Source organism: Macrobrachium nipponense, chromosome 11 (genome assembly GCF_015104395.2).
Source record: "Macrobrachium nipponense isolate FS-2020 chromosome 11, ASM1510439v2, whole genome shotgun sequence".
NCBI classification, from domain to species: Eukaryota; Metazoa; Arthropoda; class Malacostraca; order Decapoda; family Palaemonidae; genus Macrobrachium; species Macrobrachium nipponense.
In genome coordinates, this window is record NC_061087.1 from 39,809,646 (window position 1) to 39,832,711 (window position 23,066).

Genomic DNA, 23,066 nt, shown 5'->3' on the forward strand with positions numbered 1-23,066 from the left:
AATATGTAATATTGTAGATGTTGTTTTAACATTATTGTCATTTCAACAGATGAAGTACAAATTAAATGTATTCCGCAACCTGAGAATGGTTCTGGTTGGGTTTCCTCCTGAGGAACAGGGACAGATGGAAGATCTAGTCAGAAAAAATGGAGGTTTCATCACTACTCTGGATGATGCTACAGCAACACACGTGGTAAGTCAACTTCATGTTCAGATAACTTAGTATAAGATGTGTTTTAGTCAGAAAATGACCCATGAATATTTTAATCCTTTCTGTGTTGAATTTACATTTTAATAAACAGCCCAATTGAGCAAGGTTTATAGTATATAACCTTATCTCATGTGAAGAAGCATTGTAATCATCCACAGTTGAGGGTTGTATTGAAATGTATAGTTTGGCATGTAGCGTCACATCTTTATCCAGTTTGTTGGGAAGGTAATATTGTATGTGGAGCCAGCCGGATGATGTCACATCTAATTAATTTTATGAACCCATTTTGCTACTTCTATAGACCATGGTGTGTTATATGAAATACTTATAGAGGGAAAGTTGGTGTAAAATTTGTGTACCAAGATCCACCAAGAAACATTTCTAGACTTTTAAGGACTCAGCAAAATAATTATTTACAGATTGGATATGAGAATTAGATTAGCCAAGTTGTGGAAGTTGCATGCCAGGAGAGGAAGAGACCCAAGATAACAATTAAAAATTAAGTTACCAAATGTAATACAGGCAGTTATTTTAGGGGGGAGGGGGAGGGGGCAGTTTCAGTTCCAACAGCTTGATGATAAGTGAAAATCACCGATAACCGAAAATTAGCTATTTTTGGAGCTCATCGCTGCCGATGACTGGATTTTGGGGCCAATAATGGCACCTCTGTTATGTATATATCAGCAGCGATTTTCAGCACTAGACAAGCCCCATAAAACCAAATTGCTGATGACCGAGGCTGCCAATAACGGAGGACTGCCTGTATGCTGTAATGGGAATGACAAAATGCTGCTTATAACCTTTAGTTTTGCTTGCATTGTATTATGCAAGGCATTCAGGGATAAAATATAAAATGACACGGTTTTCTTTGTAATTCTGTAAATTTTTTTAGTTGGGTGTAGGTCTTTTGAATAGTTTGTAGTACTGTGGAGACTAAATTAAGAAGAAACCTTTGGTACTGATAGTTTAATTTTAGATTGTGGAAATGCTTTCAGTTTTTTCCTTAGTCCTGTTTACTTTTTGAGATGAAAATGAGCTCTTAATGTAAATATCCTTTTTATGTAAGTTAATATTACTTTGTAGTCATTTGTAAACCATCAGTGCATTCTGTGAATGCATTTATATTTACTGTATTTTTCAGGTTATAGAGGAGAGTGTGACAGACAAACCTGAATGTCCAGCAAAAGCACATGTTGTTAAGGCAGAATGGTTTTGGACTTCTATACAAATGGATACCTGTCCCAATGAAAAGTTACATCTTTTTGAGGAAATGGTAAGTATAGCCATGACAAATATTGTTTTTGTAGTTAGTGAGGAAATGACTTTATTCAATTTTTTTGCTTTAATATATCTCCCAGTTGGGTAGCTAAATTTTGAATGATTGTGTACTCTTAGAAATTTGTACAGAAAAAAACTAAATGTTGATTTTTTCATTTTCAGAATGTTAGTAACAACTTTTTAAGCCCCCTTCAAAGATACTCTTCTCCGAATACTCCAGGCTCAAGAAGTAGAAGACGGAAAAGAGTGCGAGAAACTGTGCAGCAGCTAGCGCAGGATGATTCTTCATCTGCTTTAGCCTCAGCACCACCTGCAAGGTATACTTGATTGTATTAGGAAAGAATTATTATTTTGATACACAACGAGAGTTTGCATAGTTTAAAGTCAATTTACATTGGGAAAGAAAGACTCATAGGGAATTCAATCAACTTTTGTTAGTATTAATACTGTATACTTCCACAAACTCTTAGTAGGTAACATTATACACAGTACCTTATTCTGATGATACTGCATTCACACTGTTTTTAGTTGAATGAGAGAATTTCAACCTAAGGTGGTATTATGCTACACTTCACTAGTTCATAACACACTGAATGTTATTTTTATTTTTATATCTTATCATTTGAGTATGTCCTTGATAAGAAGCTTGGATGTTTAATTTCAGTAGCTGTTATGTTAACTATAGTATTAGATGGTAGAAATTTTTAAAAAGTTGAAGGAGATGAAGAATATAATGAGTAAGAAGAATTAGGAAATTTGATATAGAAGGATTGTTATTAGGTAGAGTAACCAGACTTCTGAATCAAAACACTTGACCCTTACGGCTGGCCATTAATACCTACATTTTGCAAGAAGTCATAGGTAACAGACTTTTGATTGGTGTCAACTGCCCTAGACATATCAGTGTTGGTGACAGGATGGTTCTGTGGAATACAGTATGATGGGATAAGGAAAGCTAATATTGTTAAGAGTGATGAGACTGTACAAGGTCTTAGAAAATCACTTTGAGATGAAAAGATTGGCCTAGGATCTCTTCCCCTGCAGAAGCTAGTGTTTGAATTATTCGCTATCAGCAGGAAGTTTCAAGGTGCTTTAGAAATTGAAATATAGTAGCTCTAGTAGAAGGCATTATTCCTTAATGAAAGTTTTAACCAGTCACATATTTTTTCAGACTAGTCTAAAAAGAGAATGTAGAAAGGATGTGAATGCATTAGGTAGGTTTTAAGATAATAATTGATTGAAAGTTATATGTAGGAAGTATGTGATCAAAGCACTAGAGCTTCATTTTTATTGGTAGGAAATTTTTAGGCAATCCTTTTTAATGTGACCTAGTCTAGTTGTCAATGATTAGATAAAGGAAAAGTAGTAGGATTAGGGTTTGTAGTCTCTTAGAGAATTATTTACTGTATTTTGTGTATGTCACTGAAGCATTGAGTACTAAAATTTTTTTCAACTTCCTATTTTAATATCCAGGGGGTGTTTTGCCTCCCAAGTCATTAATGGTAAAAAGACACAACACTGGAGGCATTGCAGGTGAAAATGAACTACATTAAAGTCATTGTAGGCAGGAAGAAACCACTATTATGTGGTTTGAATTTAATATGGTGTTGTAGTAACCTGTGAGGTCTTTGAAGAAAGATATAGCTGGTCAACCAACAAATGTATAGAAGACATTAATAGTGGGAAGAGGGATTTCCATAGAGGCAGTAGCTTGAGAGCAGACAGTTAAAATTGGGATTTTATAGTAGTTGTATTTTAATTACAAGATTTCTGGAGCATGATTTGACAGGAAGTAGAAGAAAATTGAAAAAGATAGATGCTAAGTAATATTTGTATTTAGGAAACTGAGTTTTGGAGAAAAGATTGAAATGGGTAGCTGCTCAGTAATGCTTAGGCAGCAGCTGAGTTTTGAAAAGAGGATTGAGAAGATTAAAAGTTAGGTAGTACTCAACAGAAGGTAGATTCGGTTGTAGATCAGGAATATTGGTGCGTAAAGTTGTTTGTAAAAGACGTGTTTATTATTATAGTCTTAAATGTTTAGAAACAATACTGCTCACAAATGTCTTGCACTACCAGTTCTTAAAACCTACCCTTTGGTATAGTCGAGAGTATATTCAGAAAACACCACATCGTGCATTTGGTTACCCCCTTAGGGGGCTAGTGCTGTCAGTGCACCGTAAGTATTACTTAGGTCCTTTGCAGCAACCCTTGGCCCTAGTCTTTAATCCTTCATTCTCATACCTTCATTCATATTCTTTTGCTTCCATCATACTTTCTCCTAACAATTGATTAATGGTGCAACTGTGGGGTTTCCCTGTTACGCCCTTCAAACCTTTTTACTATAGATACGGTGGTACCTTGTTTACTGAACGTTTCTTATGTTGAACAGGCTGTTTTTCAAACAAAATTTTTGAGGAAATTTTGTGTCATTTGTTGAACAAATACTTGTACCTCAAACCGATTAATTATCTTGTTTGTGCTTGTATTCAACGACCTACTGCTCCCTACAAGAAAAACTGTATTAACATGTTTTTTCATTTACAGTATATTGTTTAATGATAACCATATTCAAGAAATAAGCAAAAGAGTAAAGCATTTCAGTATAAAATTTAGCATAAAAGATGTACAAAATTGTATATCCTAGTGCTTGGCCCTCGGCCTAAATTTTATATTCCATTTCTTTCCAAAATTGTACATAACCACGGTGATGTCATGCGCAGTTGACTTGAGACAATGAGGGACGTTGATGTGTTGAGGAGAGAAGGAGAAGAGAGAGCTAAAATATTACTTTATGTATGTAAAAGCAATAACAATTCATATGATAAAAAGGGAATTTCACAATAAATTTAATCATATGAAAAAAATCAAATGCAATTTGGGGTGGGTGGGGGGAGTTTTAATTGAGCCCGTGTTCAGTGCGCCGAGTGAGATGGTATAGTGTAACCATATTCAGCAAAAGAACAAAGCTTTTCTTAATAAAATTCATCATTGTCGTGATGCGCAGCTAACTTGAGATAGAGGGAGGCAGCTTTTATATTTTTGAGGAATAATGAATGAATGATTTCAAGTTTTCATTCTTGGTGATACTGTTGAGGAGAGAAGAGACAGTAAAATATTTATGTAAAAGCAGTAACAATTCACATGAAAAAATGAAATTTTATTTCACAATAAATTTAACATAATGATAATACATGAAAATAAAATACAATACAGTAATAAAAAATGAGAGCTAGTGTTCGAGTACATGAGATGATAGAGAGGAGAGGAGAGGGAAGATGGGGTCTGCTTCCTGGCAACTTACCAGCTGGGCTGGGATGATTATTCGCCCGTTTCTTTCACTTATACTCGATGTGCCCAAATCACTTCTTTTTGTTAAGATAAAATACATATCTAGTGATAATAACGTTTTATGATGTTTTATGACCATAAAAGTAACTTTTATTGCAGTGTCTTACCAAACAATTATACAGCTGTAGGTACCAAACAATTATACAGCTGTAGGTTCCTTACGAATGGCAGACAATAGATTCAAAACTTCTGCGGTGGTGCCGCCAGCGATGATGTAGGTGACGTCATCTCCCTCCACTCGAGGGAGCTATAGGTACAATTGCCCAGGTAACATCAATTCGTTCTCTGCCGGCTTCTGGTGAACAACGGTGGTCGGTGCAGACTTTTCTTCATTTGTTGGGAAGTTTATCTCCCAATATTGGTAAAGTATTCAACTTCGTGTTTGTGGGATTGTAGCTTAATTTCTTTTCGGCAATTTTGTGGCTTTACCGTCATGTCGGACTAGTCCTTCAGTAGTTAGGTTTTGCGCTGGTGGGTGCAAAACTAGGCTAGTTGAATCAATTTATGATTCGCACACTAAGTGCATTAAGTGTAGGGGCTGTGAATGCTCGAGAGAATCAACTTGTGATGAATGCAAGGATTGGAGTGAACAACAGTGGAAAGTTTTTTTTTCTCACTCAGGGAAGGTAATTAAGGATAGAAAGAGGAAGGCGGCTCTCAGAGCTGAAAGTAAGACTAGTTTAGCTTTTGCTTATTCTATCGAAGCACCTGCTCCTATTCTTCCTCCTTCTCCTCTCATTATGTCTCCGATCTTGATTCCTCCTACTCCTGCACCTGTAACTCCCTTGCCAACTTCCCGTGGAGTTTCTCCTGACACCATTGCTAGCCTCCAATCTAAATTTGAAAAGAAATTCGATGTATTAGCGAATACTGTTATGCAGTTAGGGTTATCTGTAAAGCCTTTCATTGAAAAGACTTCTAGTGAAGTGAAAAGTGTCAGTGCAGTGCAACCTGAGGGGGTGGCTGTTTGTCCCGATAGTTCTCCTAGATGAAGGTCTCTGTCCCGCTCCCCCGCCTTGGGTAGAAGACATACCGGAGGTCCAAGGGAGACTGTCGGGGTTTGTCCACAGACAGTCGCTTCCTCCGTCGATCCTGTGGTGCAACAGCAGGAGTTGACAAAGTACCATTGGAAAGGTGTGTCGTTTAGTCATCAGTTATCGACAGAGTCGAGTGATTCGTCGCCGGTTAGACGCCATAAGTGGTGTGATTCTTCAGCCTCATGTCTGTTGAAAAGACGTTAGACTGAAGAAGTGTTCTCTCGGCTCCCTGTGAAGAGGAACAGAGAAATAGACAACCCTCACCCATCGTTTAGCGTAGCTACATGGACTTCGCCACGGACTCTCACGACAGCGACAGCCGCCTTCGACTCGATTGCACAACGAACTGCTCCGAGTCCGTCGAGATCTTCGACTCGTCTAGCAGTCAAAAGTTTACCTTCGACATCACATATGACAGAGAATTCGACTGGCGCGAGACCTCCGGTACCGATCGTGTCGAAGTCCACAACTCCAGTTGCTACGACTTCAACTCAAGAAGACGAGAATTTAGTTCCTTTACGTCGACAGTTGCAGGAGCTGATGAACTGGATGAAAGAAAGCAAATAATGTCCGAAGAACAATGAGTCGAATCAAGAACACTCTCTGTCGCCTATCTCTTCGGATGATGAGGAGGACTTAGAAGCAGACTCTATTCCTCTCTCGTCCTATTCGAAGCTGTTACGCTATCTTCTGGATATGTACCCGGATTACTTCGTAGCAGCCGCTCCCAGGTCACTTGCTTCCATCTTCCTGATGAGAAGGAAGAATTTCGATCCTCTTCTCCCGAAGCTTGTACTGTCTAAGGCTGCTAAACGATCGCTTCGTGATATAGAAGACTGGTTGAAGTTCAAGAGAGAGCTCGGGAAAGCAACTTTCGCCTATCCTCCGTCGAAACTAGTCAAAAAGAGGTATAGGTTCTACATAACTCGAGAAGCTCCCTCCATGGGAGTGTCTGCTTCCTCTCAGGGGGACTTCTCTGGCCTGGTAGATGCAAATAGGAGGTCCGCGTTTGCAGCAGCAAAAATATTCTTTACATCTCCCGAATTGGACCACGTGGTAAAGGATATCTTCAATATTTTGGAGATTATGAGTTTCTTGGACTGGATGATCGGAGCCCTCGCTACGAAAATAGAAGACTGCCCTACTCTCCAGGAGGACCTAGCAGCAGACTGGCTTGGAGTTTTGTCATGCACCGACAAATCAGTTCGGGATGGTTGCGATGAGCTAGCCTCCCTTTTCGCATTCGGGACCCTCAAGAAAAGGCAGCTCTGGTGTTCCTTTGTTTCGAGAGGAGTCGCTTCACCTCAGAAGTCCGCCCTTTTGTTTTCTCCTCTCGACAAGAATCATCTGTTTCCCGAAGACTCAGTGACCAAGACACTTTCCGCACTGGAAGAGAAGTCCACTAATGACTTACTTGCACAGTTTTCTAAGTGAGTTAAACCCTCGACTGTGACGCCTACCACCTCTTGAATTGCCCTTGCAGAAGAAACCCTTTCGAGGGGGCAAGTCTAGACCGTTCTTCAGGCCTCGATCGAATTTGCGACTCCCGACCAAGGCCTCGACAAAATCCGACTCTAAATTGTCAAAGTGATCCTTCAATCCTTCATGCTCTGGTAGGGGGCAGACTGAGCCTCTTTTGGGAGAAATTGAGTCGCAGAGGGGCAGAACCCTGGGTAACCCAAGTTCTCCGGTTCAGTTACCCCATTCCTTTCAAAGACACTCTCCCTCTATCCAATGTTCCCATCGGGTCTGTTCGTAGTCCCCAAGTCATCAAGGGGCTGGAGGCCCGTGCTGGACATAAGCGCACTGAACTTGTTCGTTCAGAAGACCAAATTCAATATATGACGTGGTTCGGAAGTCACGTAAAGCCGTTGGTCCCTTTGTTGAATAACCACTGGTTCCATGCAACGTAAAAGCACCATACAAACAAACAACCAAATTCAATATGGAAACGACTCGTTTGGTGTTGGAATCCCTTTGCCAAGGGGACTGGATGGTATCCCTGGATATGGAGGATGCATACTTCCACATATTAATTCACCAGGACTCCAGGAAATACCTTTGGTTTATGTTCATGGGCAAGACCTATCAGTTTCGAGCTCTTTGCTTCAGCCTCTCGACAGCACCGCAGGTATTTACGCGAGTGCTAACTCCGCTGGGGAAGTGGCTTCACCTCCTGAACATCAGTGTGTCACTCTACCTAGACGACTGGCTTCTCCGCTCCTCTTTGGAAAGTCAATGTATGAAGGATCTAAAGAGGACTCTTTCATTAACTCACTCGTTAGGTCTCCTTATGAACGAGGAGAAATCGCAGTTATTCCTGACTCAGAGCATTCTCTATTTGGGGATGACTCTGAACTCTTGAGTTTTTCGGGCTTTTCTCTCACCAAAGAGAGTTCAGTCGTGTCTGGAAGTAGTACAGGACTTCCTGGACTGCAAGTCCTGTTCCGCCAACCATTGGACCAGTCTGTTAGGGACACTAGCTTCGGTGGAACAGTTTGTCAAACTCGGAAGACTGCACATGAGGCCCCTACAATTCTTCCTGAAGGCGTCATGGTGCAGGAAGACTCAACTGGACTCGACAGTTTTCTCGATTTCAGACGAAATCAAGGAGGACATAGCGTGGTGGCTATCAAAACCAAGACTGGTAGGTCTTTCGCTTCGTCCGCTCCACCCAACCCTTCAGTTCTTTTCAGATGCCTCTGATGCAGGTTGGGGAGCCCTGTTGGGGAAGAACGAAGCGTCAGAGGCTCGGAAACTCAACGCTCTCTTCATATCAACGTGAGGGAGCTATTAGCAGTGTACCTGGGACTTCAGGTGTTCGCTTATCTCGTGAAGGAACAGGTGTTGCAGTTCTCAGAAACAACTCCACAGCACTTTCCTACATCAGGAAACAATGGGGGACGCGCTCTTTCACCCTCTACAACCTTGCAAAAGATCTGCTTCTGTGGGCAGAAAAATTTCAATTTCATACAATCAACTTACCTGTCAGATATATACATAGCTAAGACTCCGTCGTCCCCGACAGAAATTCAAATTTTGCGGCACACGCTGCAGGTAGGTCAGGTATCTACCGTCCTGCCCTGGGTGGCAGGATTAGGAACCATTCCCGTTTTCTATTCATATTTTTTCTGTCGCTTGGAATGTAAACAACGTTTGCAGTTCCTCCTGACTTGATTTTTGGATTTCATCGCCATCGATCTTCTGGGCTATCTTTTGCAGGGAAGTACTGGATCTATTGTTCAGCATACGCATATTAATTTGTTTTAATAACTTTGGCTTCGAAAATTTCGAAGAATTGTTTACGTGTAACTACCGAACTTTTCGGTAGACACTCATATAGTTTGCAAGAAGGAAAATTTTAATATTTATTCATAATAACGTGTAGTAAATGTTAGAATTGATTGAGCTAACTTCCTTCTTGAGGAAGTCAGGAATAGAATTAGTTACGCTTCCTTTAGAAGTTTTTATAGCTCTCGTACTAACGAGCAGTTAGAGCATTAACAATACTAGTAGTGTTGTATCCTCATCTCCTTCTTACTTCACAGAATCTTCAGATTCATATTGCAATTTGAAGAAAAAGGAATGTAGCTCAAAATACGAGCTATTGAAAGGTAAGAAGTGATTTTAGTGTTAGTGCAGTGGAGGGTGCGTTCTGATCGGCTCTGTTTCGCTCCCAGGCCTAGACCTCTTCCAAGCTCACATACCCAGAGGAGAAGGAAAGTCGAAAGCCTTACGGAGGTTATGGAGAATCCCCACTGATCAGGCGTCCCCTCGGCAGGATCTGTAGAACGTCCCAGACTGCCAAGTTCGCCATTGGAAAGGCGTCCTAATTAGTAGAGGGTGCGTCCGATCGGCTCTGTCTCGCTCTCAGGCCTAGACCTCTTCCAAGCTCACAAGCCCAGAGGAGAAGGAAAGTCGAAAGCCTTACGGAGGTTATGGAGAATCCCCACCGAACTTGCGTTCCCTCGGCAGGATCTGTAAAACGTCCCAGACTGCCAGGGATAGCCATTGGAAAGGCATCCTTTAAAAAGTGCGTCTCTTCTTCCGTTTCTTCATCTTGCATCCGAAAAGACGAAGAATGTACATGTTTGGAGTTCGGACGATCTGGCTCGTTCTCTGAAAACTAAGAGAACACTGAACGAGAGGCTGAGAGTGAGAGCCAGCCAGCAAGCTAGCGCGAGCCACGTTCCAACAGCCAGCAGCGAGCCGCGCTCCAACAGACTAGCGCGAGCCGCGTTCCAACAGACTAGCGCGAGCCTCGTTCATACAGATAAACGCGAGCCGCGTTCCAGCAACTGAGCGCGAGCCGCGTTCCAGAACTTTTTTCTTGGCGCAAGGCGCCTTCAAAGAGAAAACAGACGGCTAGACTGAGGAGCCTTATAGTAGAGTGGCAATCAGAAGGATGCTTCCATTGAACGTTTACTGGCAAGAGGCTCGTATAACAAGACTAGAGGCGCTCGGATCTATCAGGGCGCACGGGACCTTCCACGCAAGCGGAACGTTCCAGGAGCGAGTCTCCTTTCTAGCGTGCGGAACATTCCAGGCGTGCGGAACTATCCAGACGCCAGGCGCTAGGCGCAAGGATCCAGGCGTCAGAATACAGTGGACCCCCTGTATTCGCGTTCTCCAGATTCGCGGACTCACACATTCGCGGATTTCTCTGGGGAATGTTTTCCTGCATTATTCGCGGAAAATTCGCACATTCGTGGTATTTTTCTATAATAAATATCCACAAATTTCTGGTTTTATTGATGAATTTCATCATAAAATGCACTCTTTGTGATAAAACTATAAAAAAAACCCAAAGTATTGAAAAAATTTTTAGTGGGTTTGTTTTCGTTTTCTTGGATTTTAACTAACAAAATAGGCTGTTTTTAGCATTTCATAGGGGTTCCAAACATTCGCGGGTTCTAACTATTCACGGGGGGGTCTGGTACGCATCCCCCGCGAATAAGGGGGGACCACTGTATTCCAAAATCTTCATTTGAGAGAGAGGTCAGTCGCGAGACTCCTCTTTGAGTTTTTTAACTTGAGCAACTTTCCCCTGGCAAATGTGCAACATGTCGCACAGGCGGCCGTTGCTTTTGTCAGAAGGATTCTGATACTAAGAGAAGCCCCTTTTCATTATTCAGAAGACTCCTGTGTTAGGCAGTTCCTCTCAATGCGGACTCTCTCCTTCATCCATGCTCTTCCCTCGTTTTGAGGAGGCAAGAGCTTTGGGAGTTTTTCTTAATAAGAATCTCATCGACGTTTGGGTATGATGGCGGATAGGAAATATCTATTTCCTTCCGTAAACCCTAGTGATGAACAGGAATTCTGTATCTTCCGCGATTTATGAGGAAATCATGAAGATTTAAAGAGTTCCTGGATTAACTTCCTTCCTTAAGGATATATATTTACTCTTTCTATCGTTCTATTAACGAAAAGAACGAAGATAGTAGAAGGTACTAGAGTTTTGCTGTATGAGAATACGATACGGTCAAATCATAAACACATACCGTAGTTACTTCTTTTCGGTGCAACTCAATTACCAGTATCTTTCTACGACTTTCCTAGGAAGGACTACGCTTAAAGGGATTGTTAAGACAACACCTACTTAGCTTCTAGATTTATCGAAGTCTTGTTTCGCTTAAATATGCTTTAATAAGAACTTCCTGAAGTTCGATAATAATTTTATAAAATTCCTTTATTAAATGGAGTAGCTGGCAACTCTGGAAGAGTAAGGCCAGACGGCTAACGCGGACTGCTTTCGCTGAGAGCCTGAGACCAACGAAGTACCTTGTAGGTGTCAGTCATGAACGGTCGGGTTTATCTCTCTCTCCTGCGGGATGGAATAACTATCCGTATCTCTCCCCTACAATCGCGGTCTTAACCTCGGATTGAGGGGATAGTTAAGCTAACATAAATAAAATATTGTATGCCTTTCGCTAAGAAGCTTTCAATAAGAGAGATAGTACAACCTTTCAATGCTGTTTACCGTAGGTAACATTATTAAAGGATTCTATCGCAGCAGAACATTATATTATATAATGCTCTCAGGATTACGAAAGCATAGCTTATTAGAGTACCTGCTCAGAAGAAGATGGATGAGTCGGATGGGAAACATGCTCTTTGTGGCAGAACTTGTTTCCCTGAATAGACTATACTACGTATATAAAGCTTTTTCCTACTAAGAACGGAATTAACATGTGAAAGGATGTCGGGTACCATAAAGGCACAGGTGTTCTGGCACATAACCTAAAAAGAATTAGAAGGAAGCGCCAGCCTGGCGCAGTGAGCCAAGAGCACCATCCAAGATTTTCTCGTTTTAGCGAGTTATTAACCTAAGAGTCCAGTAGCCTCTCGGACAGCAGGCTCGGTAACGGCAAGATTCGTTCCTGATTTAGTTACCCATTTAATCCCTTAGGCCAATTTCACGACTCTCTCATATCGCAAAGAGCATCGAGAATCTCTTTTTTCGCTCCTATTCGCGTTAACAAAGAGAACCTTCTCGATTGACGATAATAACTGTTAACATGTTTAACATTTATTGAAAAGAGTTGTGAGAACCTGCGGAAAGTCTTCTTCATAGATCTCTTAGTAAGGTAGAAGATGAACAGGCTTCCTATAGACTGCTTCCTTTTCCTCGAACCAAGAGAGGTAGCAATATACGCCATCTTTATTTATTTATTTTTTTTTTTAGAAAGGGGAATAAAACTTTAGTCTTTTTTTTTTTCCCTAAATATAAATTATTTGCAGAATTTAAGATAAAGAGCGTCAAAGAAAGAGAAGATAATATTTTATGCCTCATTTTGGCCTTAGAGAGGTTGGATTCACAGAGGTCACGTTCTTCTCACAGCATGTTTTGGAAGTCTTTTCTAAGACAGTCTGAATATTCTATCAGCATCTATTATAAATGGACCTTAACAACCTCTCCACTCTGAGTCTGTCTGCGTGCAGACTGACCAGAAGTGGACATGAATGAGAGGATTTTTCAAGGTAAATGACAATAGTCATGGACAAGATATAGAATTGCTGCAGATTGTGCTAGAGGGAATGAGGAAACTGTCCTCTTCCGATACCTCTGTGAACCACATAGCGGTTTTTTCTTCCCTTTCAGAGGGAAGAATCACCTTTGTATATATCTGCTATCAAAGAACGCAGTAAAAGGCTATACTCTGTCTCTATAAAGGGATTGGAGATAGCAGAGGATTAAGATCTTCGGGATCTTATACGATACCTCAATATGACAAGAGTAGGATATCATGTACTTCTAATGGGATCTTTTTTGTGGCCACAGATTCTATGTTCCGACAAGATGGAACTGCTCCTCATCCAACTTCTTTGAGAAATTTTTATGAGGGAATTCTTTGTTTCTCTTGGTCCCAAACGATCAAGAAGACAAGTGAATTTTTTTTTTTTTTTGAGCATTGGAATCTCGCATCAGATTCTATGGAGATTAGGCAATGGGTTCTTGCCAGCATAGTATGTCTGGCAAAAGAACTAAAACCCTCTATTCCTGATTCAATGTTTTCAGTTAGAGGTTTCGTTGTCCAGGCAGGGTACTTACGTTTTCATCTACAGTAGAATGGTTAAAACGTTTGCCTACAGAGTCTTTGGAATGCGATGACGGCTCGAAATGCTTCCCAGAAGGTGTTCAGAGGGATACAATAAGGAGCTAGAAATCAGGAGTACTCCCAATTTCAGCTCTGAGTCTCCTTCGACTTCCAAGCTTCTTCCCTTCCTTCGGACAAGGATAGGGAAGATTCTGCAACGAGAAGCCCCTTCAACAGGTAAGAAGAGATCTCGTGAGCAAGGGAAGTACTCAAGAAGGATCCTCCTCGGAGGAAGACTCTTTTCTCTCATACTGTTAGATATCCTATCGTATACTGGATGTAGCTGACTACAATCACCTCCCCTTGCCGGAGAGGCCAAAAGCTCAAAGGGTGGAAGAAATTCTTTCCACCCTTCTCCAGTCTTGTGATTTATTATTGTGGATGTTCAGGACTTTCGGACAATGTAGCGCCAACCAGGAGCCTTATGCTAAAACAGGCGTAAAAAACGCCAGAGGCAGACAGCCCCAAGAACTTTGTCATTGTCTGATGAGGAGAAAGACCGGGCCTACAACCTGACACAGATGCGCTAGATGCGAACATATAGGACAGATAAGAGTGTCCGATGTGGACATTGCCAGACATCCTCGAGACTCTACCAAGCTCGAAGCTCCGGCAAGCCGAGGAGACATCGGCGCGAGGCGCCAGGCAGGAGCGAGGTACCAGCCAGCCTCAAAGCTCCAGGCAGGCGCGAGGCGCCAGGCAGGCACAAAGTGCCAACCTGGCGCGAGGCCCCAGCCAGGCGCGAGCAGCCAGCCAGGCGCAAGCCAGGCTCTAGGCGCGAATCTCCAGCTAAGGCGCGAGGCGTCAACCAGATGTGAGGCGCCAGTCAAGCGAAAGGTACCAGATAAGCGCTAGGCGCCAACCAAGAGCGAAGCACCAGCCAGGCGCGAGGTTCCTGCCAGGCTTCAGGCTTCAGGCTTCAGTCGGGAGAGATCCATTTCAAGAAAGCCCTGGTCTTCTTTGAAACATGGAGATCTCCTAAGCACTTCATAAGTGACTTGATTCCTTCAAACAGCTGAGAATTAAAAGCGCAGGAAGTGCGTGCTTTTGCAAATTCTTGTTCTTTACATAACAATATGTCATATAAGACATATTAGCTGTGTTGTACGGTAGAGGCAACTCTGTGTTGACTTCTCATTACACAAAGGATTTCAAGTTAACCTACGAGAGATCCTTCTCTTTTGGTTTATACGTTTCTGCGGATACGTTACTGGGATAAGGAGCCGACACTGATCCTTAACTTTGAGTGAAAGTTTTTTAACTTAGTAAAATTATTGGGGTTTTTGAAAGGAGTGTGGGGATAACTCTCTTCAATTTGAGCGCGAACCCTCGTGTTAGGATCAGGTGATCGGGATCGGTGTTGCGCTCCTTCATAAGGTGTATTGTCATAGAAGTGGTCCAGTACCCATTGACAAAGTCCTTTCAGGCTCTGCCGAGTAAGCGGTTCATACCCCATCGGCAGACCCACAAGAACTCTTAGCCATAGATCACATATCTCGCTAAAGTCTTGAGGTGATGCAGACTACCGGGCAACAGCCACGAAGTCTACCACCTATCAGATAGGAACCAAGGTTTATTTATACCTACAACATATGTTGTTTACCTGTCTATTCCATGTTAGCTGTCTCTTACCCTCCACCAAAGGGTGTCAATCAGCTATGTATATATCTGACAGGTAAGTTGATTTTAATGAAAATATATTGTTATAATACAATAAAGTTTCATACATACTTACCTGGCAGATATATACGATTAATGGCCCACCCAGCCTCCCCGCGGAGACAGGTGGAAGAGAAAAAATATGAATAGAAAACGGGAATGGTTCCTAATCCTGCCACCCATGGCAGGACGGTAGATCACCTGACCTACCTGCAGCGTGTGCCGCGAAATTTGAATTTCTGTCGGGGACGACGGAGTCTTAGCTATGTATATATCTGCCAGGTAAGTATGTATGAAACTTTATTGTATTATAACAATATCATGTTTCGCTAATCCCTCGGTTTGTTCAAGGGAGAATGAACGTGCTGGTGGACGAACTAAGTCAACGTCACCAAGTACTGCCGTTGGAATGGACTCTCGATGCGAAGGTCTGCCTAGACCTATGGAAACTTTGGGGAAAGCCGATGATAGACCTCTTTGCTACTTCGAGGAACAACCGTCTTCCGCTGTTTTGCCCTCCAGTCCCGGACCCTCTTGCATGGTCAGTCGATGCAATGTTGCTAGACCGGTCGGGCCTGGATGCGTACGCCTTTCCCCCATTTGGCCTGATAAGGCAGGTGCTGAACAAAGTGTCATTTCATGAAAAAGTCTCTCTGACACTAGTCGCTCTGTTCTGGCCAAGGAAAGAATGGTTCCCAGATCTCCTTGACTTTCATACATTCGGAAGCAAGGAGGTACTCACTCGTATGCCCTTTACGAGCTCGCAAGAGACCTGCTGTTGTGGACATCGCAAAGGAACATCTCTCTGTTGACGAGGTTTGTTCAGGGAGTAAGGAACGTGAGAGCAGACAGGCTGAGCAGGAGGAACCAGGTCCTTCATACCGAATTGCACCCTCCACTCAGACGTTTGCCGGAATCTCTGGTCTCTTTGGGGGACTCCTCATGTCGACCTATTTGCCACATTCCTCTCGAAAAGACTGGAAGTCTTCTGTTCAGTAGTAGAAGACCCCAGAGCTCTAACAATAGACGCCTTCCTGCTAGATTGGTCTCATGTAGACGTTTACGCATTTCCCCCATTCAAGATTCTGGGGCAAGTGCTCAGGAAGTTTGTGACTTCAAAGGGGACAAAAATAACCCTGATAGCCCCCTTTTGGCCAGCTCAAGAGTGGTTCCCAGAGGTGCTGGAGTGGATGGTAGACTTCCCCAGATCCCTTCCACAAAGGAAGGATCTTCTCAGACAACCACACTTTGAGAGGTTTCATCAAAACCTCCCCGCTCTCGCTCTGACTGCCTTTCGACTATCGAAAGACTTGTCAGAGCGAGAGGCTTTTCTAGCAAAGCAGCAAGCTCGATCGCTAGAGCCCGGAGAACTTCCACTATCCGTGTTTACCAATCGAAGTGGGAAGTTTTTAGAAGGTGGTGTAAGTCGAAGAAGTTGTCCTCCTCCAGTACCTCTGTAACAGAAATCGCTGATTTTCTGTTATTTTTGAGAGAAGAATCGCGTCTCTCCGTAGCCACGATAAAGGGCTATAGGAGTATGCTATCGGCCGTCTTTGGAATAGAGCCTAGATTTGGAACGATAAAGATCTACATGATCTGATTAGATCTTTTGAGACCAAGAAGTCTAAGATTACTTCTCCCCCTAACTGGAATCTAGACGTGGTGCTTAAGTTCTTGTCATCAGCGAGATTTGAACTCCTGCATTTGGCCTCGTTTCGTGACATAACGAGAAAATGTTTATTTCTTTTGTCACTGGCGACGGCGAAAAGAGTTAGTGAGCTGCACGCCCTTAGTGACAAAGTGGGTTTCAATCTAGATTCAGCCATCTGTTCCTTCAAGGAATTATTCTTGGCGAAGAATGAAAATCCTTCGAATCCCTGGCGAGAAAGAAGGAAACTTCGTCGAAGTAAAAGGCTTATCGGGTCTCGTCGGCAGGGAACCGGAGAGGTCTCTTTGCCCAGTAAGGGCGTTAAAGTTTTACTTACAGAAAAAGAAACAGTTGGGAGGTTCTAGACAAGGTCTTTGGTGCTCGGTGAAGGATCCATCAAGACCTATGTCTAAGAATGCTTTAGCCTTTTTTGTCAGGAACGTAATTACGGACGCTCATAAGGCTTGCACGGATGATTCTTTCAAACTCCTGAGAGTAAGAGCTCATGAAGTGAGAGCAGTGGCTACGTCTCTCTCTTTTCAGAGAAATATGTCACTTAAGAATATCTTGGAAGCGACATATTGGAGATGTAATTCTGTGTTTGCTTCTCACTAGTTGAAGGACGTTCGTGTGACCTATGAAAAATGTTTTTCTTTAGGTCCTTTTGTGTCTGCGGGCACAATCCTGGGTACAGGAGCTAACAACAATCCTTAATTATTACTACTTAAGTCTAATAGATATGTTCTAGACTTTCTGCTGAACAAGTGCAGATGCCGCACAGGCGGCCAGTCACTTCCGTTCAGTAAGGAACTCTTGTGATATCTTTTATTAGATGAGTATCATAAATTTTTTTTTGAAAATTATTGCGTGCGTGTGCAATTTGGTTTGAGTTACGGTTGTTGCGAAGAGTTTGGGGATAACTCTGAGCAATTTTTAATACTAACATGGTGGTTAGGATCAGGTGGTCGGGATTGGTTGTGTGCTCCTTAATAAGGTGTGTTGTCATATAAGTGGATCAGCACCCATTGACAAAGTCCTTTCAGGCTCTGCCGAGTAAGTGGATAAGACCCCTTCGGCAGTCCCACAAGAATTCTTGGCCATAGATCACATATCTCGCTAAAGTTTCTTGAGGTGATGCAGACTACGGGGCAAACACCCACGAAGTCTACCACCTATCAGGTAGGAACCAAGGTTTTTATTTATACCTACAACATATGTTGTTTACCTGTCTATTCCAGAAGTAGCTGTCTCTTACCCTCCACCGAAGGGTGCCAATCAGCTATGTATATATCTGACAGGTAAGTTGATTGTATGAAAATGATATTGTTATAATACAATAAAGTTTCATACATACTTACCTGGCAGATATATACGATTAGGGCCCACCCAGCCTCCCCGCAAGGAGACAGGTGGAAGAGAAAATATATGAGTAGAAAACGGGAATGGTTCCTAGGTCCTGCCGCCCAGGGCATGGTGGGCGGTAGATCACCTGACCTACCTGTAGCGAGTGGCGCGAAATTTGAATTTCTGTCGGGGACGACGGAGTCTTAGCTATGTATATATCTGCCAGGTAAGTATGTATGAAACTTTATTGTATTATAACAATATCATTTTCATGAAAAAAGCTATTGCATATTAGGGTAAAATATCTGCCCGTGACACTGTCTAAGGCATTGTTAACAAGTCTAGGGCACCATAAGGTAGATTGTGGTGCCCATTGACTTTTGAATTGGTTAGCGATGATTTTCAGTTAGCATCAGGCCCCCAGGAACAGAACCTCTGTTGCTAACTGGCGGCTGCCTGTACCGTTTTATTATTTTTCACTCCTGATTCAACTTTTGATCATAATAATAGAAAAATTTAAAAAGGGGGACTTTTGGGTTTGCTGAAATGAATTATCTTGATTCCCTTTATTTCTCATGGGGATATTTGTTTCATATTTCGAACCAATTGTTTTTTAAACCGCCTTCTGGAACGGATTAAGTTCAAAGTCTGAGGTACTACTGACTGTATTTGTTTTGGCATTGAATGACCTCATAGGACCCAGTGCTTGGTCTTTGACATAAATTCTATATTCTATTCTGCATTTAGTTACAGAAAGAAGTTCATTATAGGCAACGGTCACTTCATGATTTAATTAGATACCTAAAAGATAGAACGTAGGTGATCATTAGAGTTTACACGCATTAGTATAAGGTGGGTTTAATAGGGATGTGTTCTTAGGCTTTCAAAACTAATAAAGAATTGATCATAAAAAGCTTTTCAGTCACTGTGAGGAGCTTAATTGTGATACATATACGTGTTATTACACTTTCAATAGAGCATAGTAATTATTCTTGAAAAAATTGCAAAGTGTAATGGAAATGGAAAGAAGAATATGGATAGGATCAGGTGGAATTACTGTTCTCAATCAGCTGCAAAGTACTTAAAGTATTGCTTATAATAGATAATTATTGCATATTTGTTTATAGTTATACTACTGATACTGTATTGCAGTTCTATAAGTCTTTTGATACTGCAATGATAGTTATATGGCTTGTACTATTCCAGCAAGCGAAGATCATCAGTTGGTGACTTAGCATACCTATCAGCTGATGGCTCTTTTCTAGATGATACGGCTTCCACTCCAAATAGGTTACCCTGTATGAGGTTAGTGGATTTTTAGGATGTTTTGAAATCATGCAGTTGAAGTGTGTGTGTATGCTTGTATTTTTATATTTATTTGTTGACAAAATCTTATAAATAAATTATTTCCAGATTATTTTGTTCATTTTTAGAAGATTGTTGCATATAATATAATGCAAGTTAAACTCATCTTTCTGTACAATGACTGGGCTTATTGAAGATTCGTTGTTATCATGAATGTGCATAATTTATTTTTATTTGGTTCTATTAGCCTAGTAGTAAAGAGCTTTTTTATATGTGTGTAACTTAACAAGTAATTACATTGCTCACAGTTTCACTCGCTGGAAGCTTGAAAATTGTGAAAATCGCAGTAGCTCTAGTGATGGTGTAGGAACTAGCCCTGTCCACTTTTGGGGTAAGAGAGGAACAACTTTACCAAGGAGTGTAGTTGTTGTCTGCCAGCTCTAGACTGAAGTTCAGTTGTGAGTGGTCAGCTTGGATTTTGATTTTTCATCGGCTTTACCTTAGGTGTTGTTTGATGGGGTATTGCTAGCCAAGGGCTTTTGGTTTGATCTAATTCTCTGTTAGAGACTTCATAATTATTATGACAAATTACTAGAATTGAATTTTCAAGACAGTTCCTTTTTTAATTTTATTTTTGTTTACTTTTTTTTTTTAAATATATCTGACACTAGGGGTACTAGCGCAAGGTATTGTAGCAAAGCCTGCAATATCATTTCATTAGCCCTTTAAACTGAAGTATATGAGAAATATTCCATCTTTATGTTTTCCCAAATGGAAAGTAGAGGAGACTAATTGGGGATTATTAAAAAAATCTACTGAAGTTGATCGGGAGATAAACAATTTTCAGATCCCAACATCTGCTTATGAGTATTTAATTAGTATATTGCTGTGTGATGCCATGCTATTCCTCAAACTTCTGGTAAGCCTCAGCGTCCTGTAGTACCTTGGTGGAATAATGCATGTGCCTTGAGCCAAAAGATAAGAAGAACTTGCCAGAAGAGATATTGTAGATATCCTTGCATAGTCAATAAAATTACCTATAAAAGAGCTCTTGCTAAGCAAAAGAAAACATTTAAGCAAGCAAGGAGGGAATCCTTTATTAGACACATAAGTGAATTGAAATATGATTCCCTATGTCATTAGTTTGGAACAGAATCCTAAAGCTGCAAGGGAAATTTTCTCCATCTCCCTTGCCTATACTACTATTGAAAATTGATAGATTCCTCATATCTGATTCTAGAGAAGTTGCAGAAACCTTTGCAGGCATTTCTCCAATATAGTATCTAGTTCCCTACACTACTCTCCTGCATTCAGGTATGGTAGGGACAGTACCACAGTTGTTCCTCCTGTTGATTTAAATTCAGAGTCTTATGATCTTCCTTTCACCATGGAAGAATAATCTTTCGGGGAAGATGATATAGTGGACGCAATTATTTTTAATTGCATAGAAGTACAAAGCAATTCCTTTTTGATATTTTAAACAGTTTATGGCTTTCAGGAACTTCATCAGAGACTTGAAAGATATCAAACATTGTTCCTGTTTTAAAATCTTTTCAAGATTCCTACCTTCCTAAGAACTATAGGCCAATTGCTCTAACTAGTTAGGTTAGCAAGATATATGAGAGGATGGTCAACACTCAACTTGTGTGGTATTTGGAGTCAAAGAATCTTTTATCCAACCGACAGTTTGGTTTTAGGAAAAATAGAAGTACTTATGACCCTTTGATGTTCCTTACTCGGGAGATACAGAATGCTTTTGCTGTGCAAAACCAGAATATTGCAGTGTTCTTTGACCTAGAAAAAGCCTATGGTACTACCTGGTAAAGGGGTATCCTTATGCAACTTGTTGATTGGGGTATTGTGGGTAAGATGATATATTGTTTTAAAGATTTTTTGTCAGAACATTACTTGAAAGTAAGAGTGGGCTGTTGCATTTCTTTTGCTTACCCTCAAGTAGAAGGGTTACCTCAGGGAACCGTCCTTAGTCCAACACGAATGTAGCTGTCAACGGTCTACTAGAACAAGTTCCTGTCGGTGGTCATGGTCTGGCCTTTGCCGATGATTGTCCAATAATCTGTAGCAAGTCTGTGGCTGTTGAAGCTTGTCAAAAGATCCAGACTGCTATTAATGCTGCAATGTCATGGGCCATTGCTAAAGGGTTCAAATTTTCACCAGAAAAAACAAAACTACAAACTTGTTGATTAAGAATATTGGAAGAGGTCCATATGTTGTTTTTAAATTATTCCATTTTATCTTATGAAGATAGCATTAAGTATCTAGGTGTTACATTTGATAAAAAATTAACTTTTACTCAACATGTTAATGACATTGTGTGTAACGTGAGGCTTCATCTTAACATTCTTAAGTTGCTTAAGCAAAATTGAATATGGTTGTCAAGTTTATGGTTGTGCATGTAAGACAACACTGCGGAAATTTGTTGTTGTCCATAATATGGCTTCATGTATTGGTAAGGGAGCCTATAGAACCTCACCAATGGAAAGCTTATATGTTGAGTCAGGTTTACCCCACTCTATCCATAGGAAAGAATTAGGCTAGAGATGCATATCAAGAGTACTTACGTTACAGCTGAACCCCAACTATAAGTACGTTAAAGAACCAACTGATAGAGCCCCAAATAGACCTAGTTTGCCAAAGCCGCTTGAAGTTCTGCAAGCGAGCTCTGCCAGGGAGGTGGGATTACTTACTCCTGCAGTAGCTGAAATTTAACCCTCAAAGTTTCCTCCTTTGAATAGACCAAACTTAGAGATCTGCCCAAGTAGGGACAGCAGGAGTAACAGTTCTGATGATCAGTTGAGGGCAAGTTTCTTGGATCATTCTTCCGAGCATGGTGACTCTTATCATACATATACTGATGGCTCGAAGGGTTCTGATGGTGTTGGTTGCTCTGTAGTGACAAGTGATAGTATCATTAAAAAGCTTCTATCTGATTCCTCTGTTCTTAAATATAGTTTTAATAGTTCTTGTACTAACAAGGCTTTTACTATTTTTACTAACTGTTTTAGTGTTTTATCCTCTTTTAGAAGCCTGGTCTCTTGCCACCCTTTAGTGCAGAGACAGGATTGGTTTCATCTTTTAATTAATAAGAAGGGGTTTTTTTTGTTAGGTTTTGTTGGGCTCTGTCCCATGTTGGAATTGTTGGGAATGAGAGAGCCGTTGTTGCATCTAAGGCTGCAACAAGGCTTAGGCACATTTCCAGCATGGACGTCCCCATTTCAGAATTTAAAAGTTCAATTCGATTTTATTGTAGAGACCATTGGCAGGCCCACTGGTCTACTTTAGATAATTATTTTAAATTAAAGTTGATTAGACCTTCTATTCATCCTTGACCTCATAGCTGGATGAATAGAAGGTCCAAGATAGTTTTAGCTAGATTGCATATTGGCCACACTAAATATACTCAAGGGTATCTAGTTGTGAGTGGAGCTGATAGGCAGGTTCCTCGCTGTTCCACCTCTCGTGGATTTGACTATTGTGCATGATTTGGTGGAGTGCCCTAATTTTGAAAATGAACGTGAGTTTGTTTGCTGGCAATGGCAAAAGACTTAACGATATTATAGGTGAAGGTGCTCAGGCAGAGAAAATTGTGGCCTATTTGTCTTATTTTACAAATTATAATT

The 23,066-nt window shown here is 41.2% G+C and overlaps 1 protein-coding gene across 1 annotated transcript in view; it reads left to right on the forward strand.

The window, feature by feature from the left end:
- Positions 1-23,066, forward strand: part of LOC135205457 (protein ECT2-like) — a gene marked incomplete in the record, with an annotated part of 325,317 nt that overhangs the window by 142,699 nt on the left and 159,552 nt on the right. The window contains 4 exon segments of the mRNA XM_064236064.1: positions 50-193; positions 1,353-1,484; positions 1,652-1,806; positions 19,330-19,428. Of these exon segments, the coding sequence (XP_064092134.1) occupies positions 50-193; positions 1,353-1,484; positions 1,652-1,806; positions 19,330-19,428 (530 nt within the window).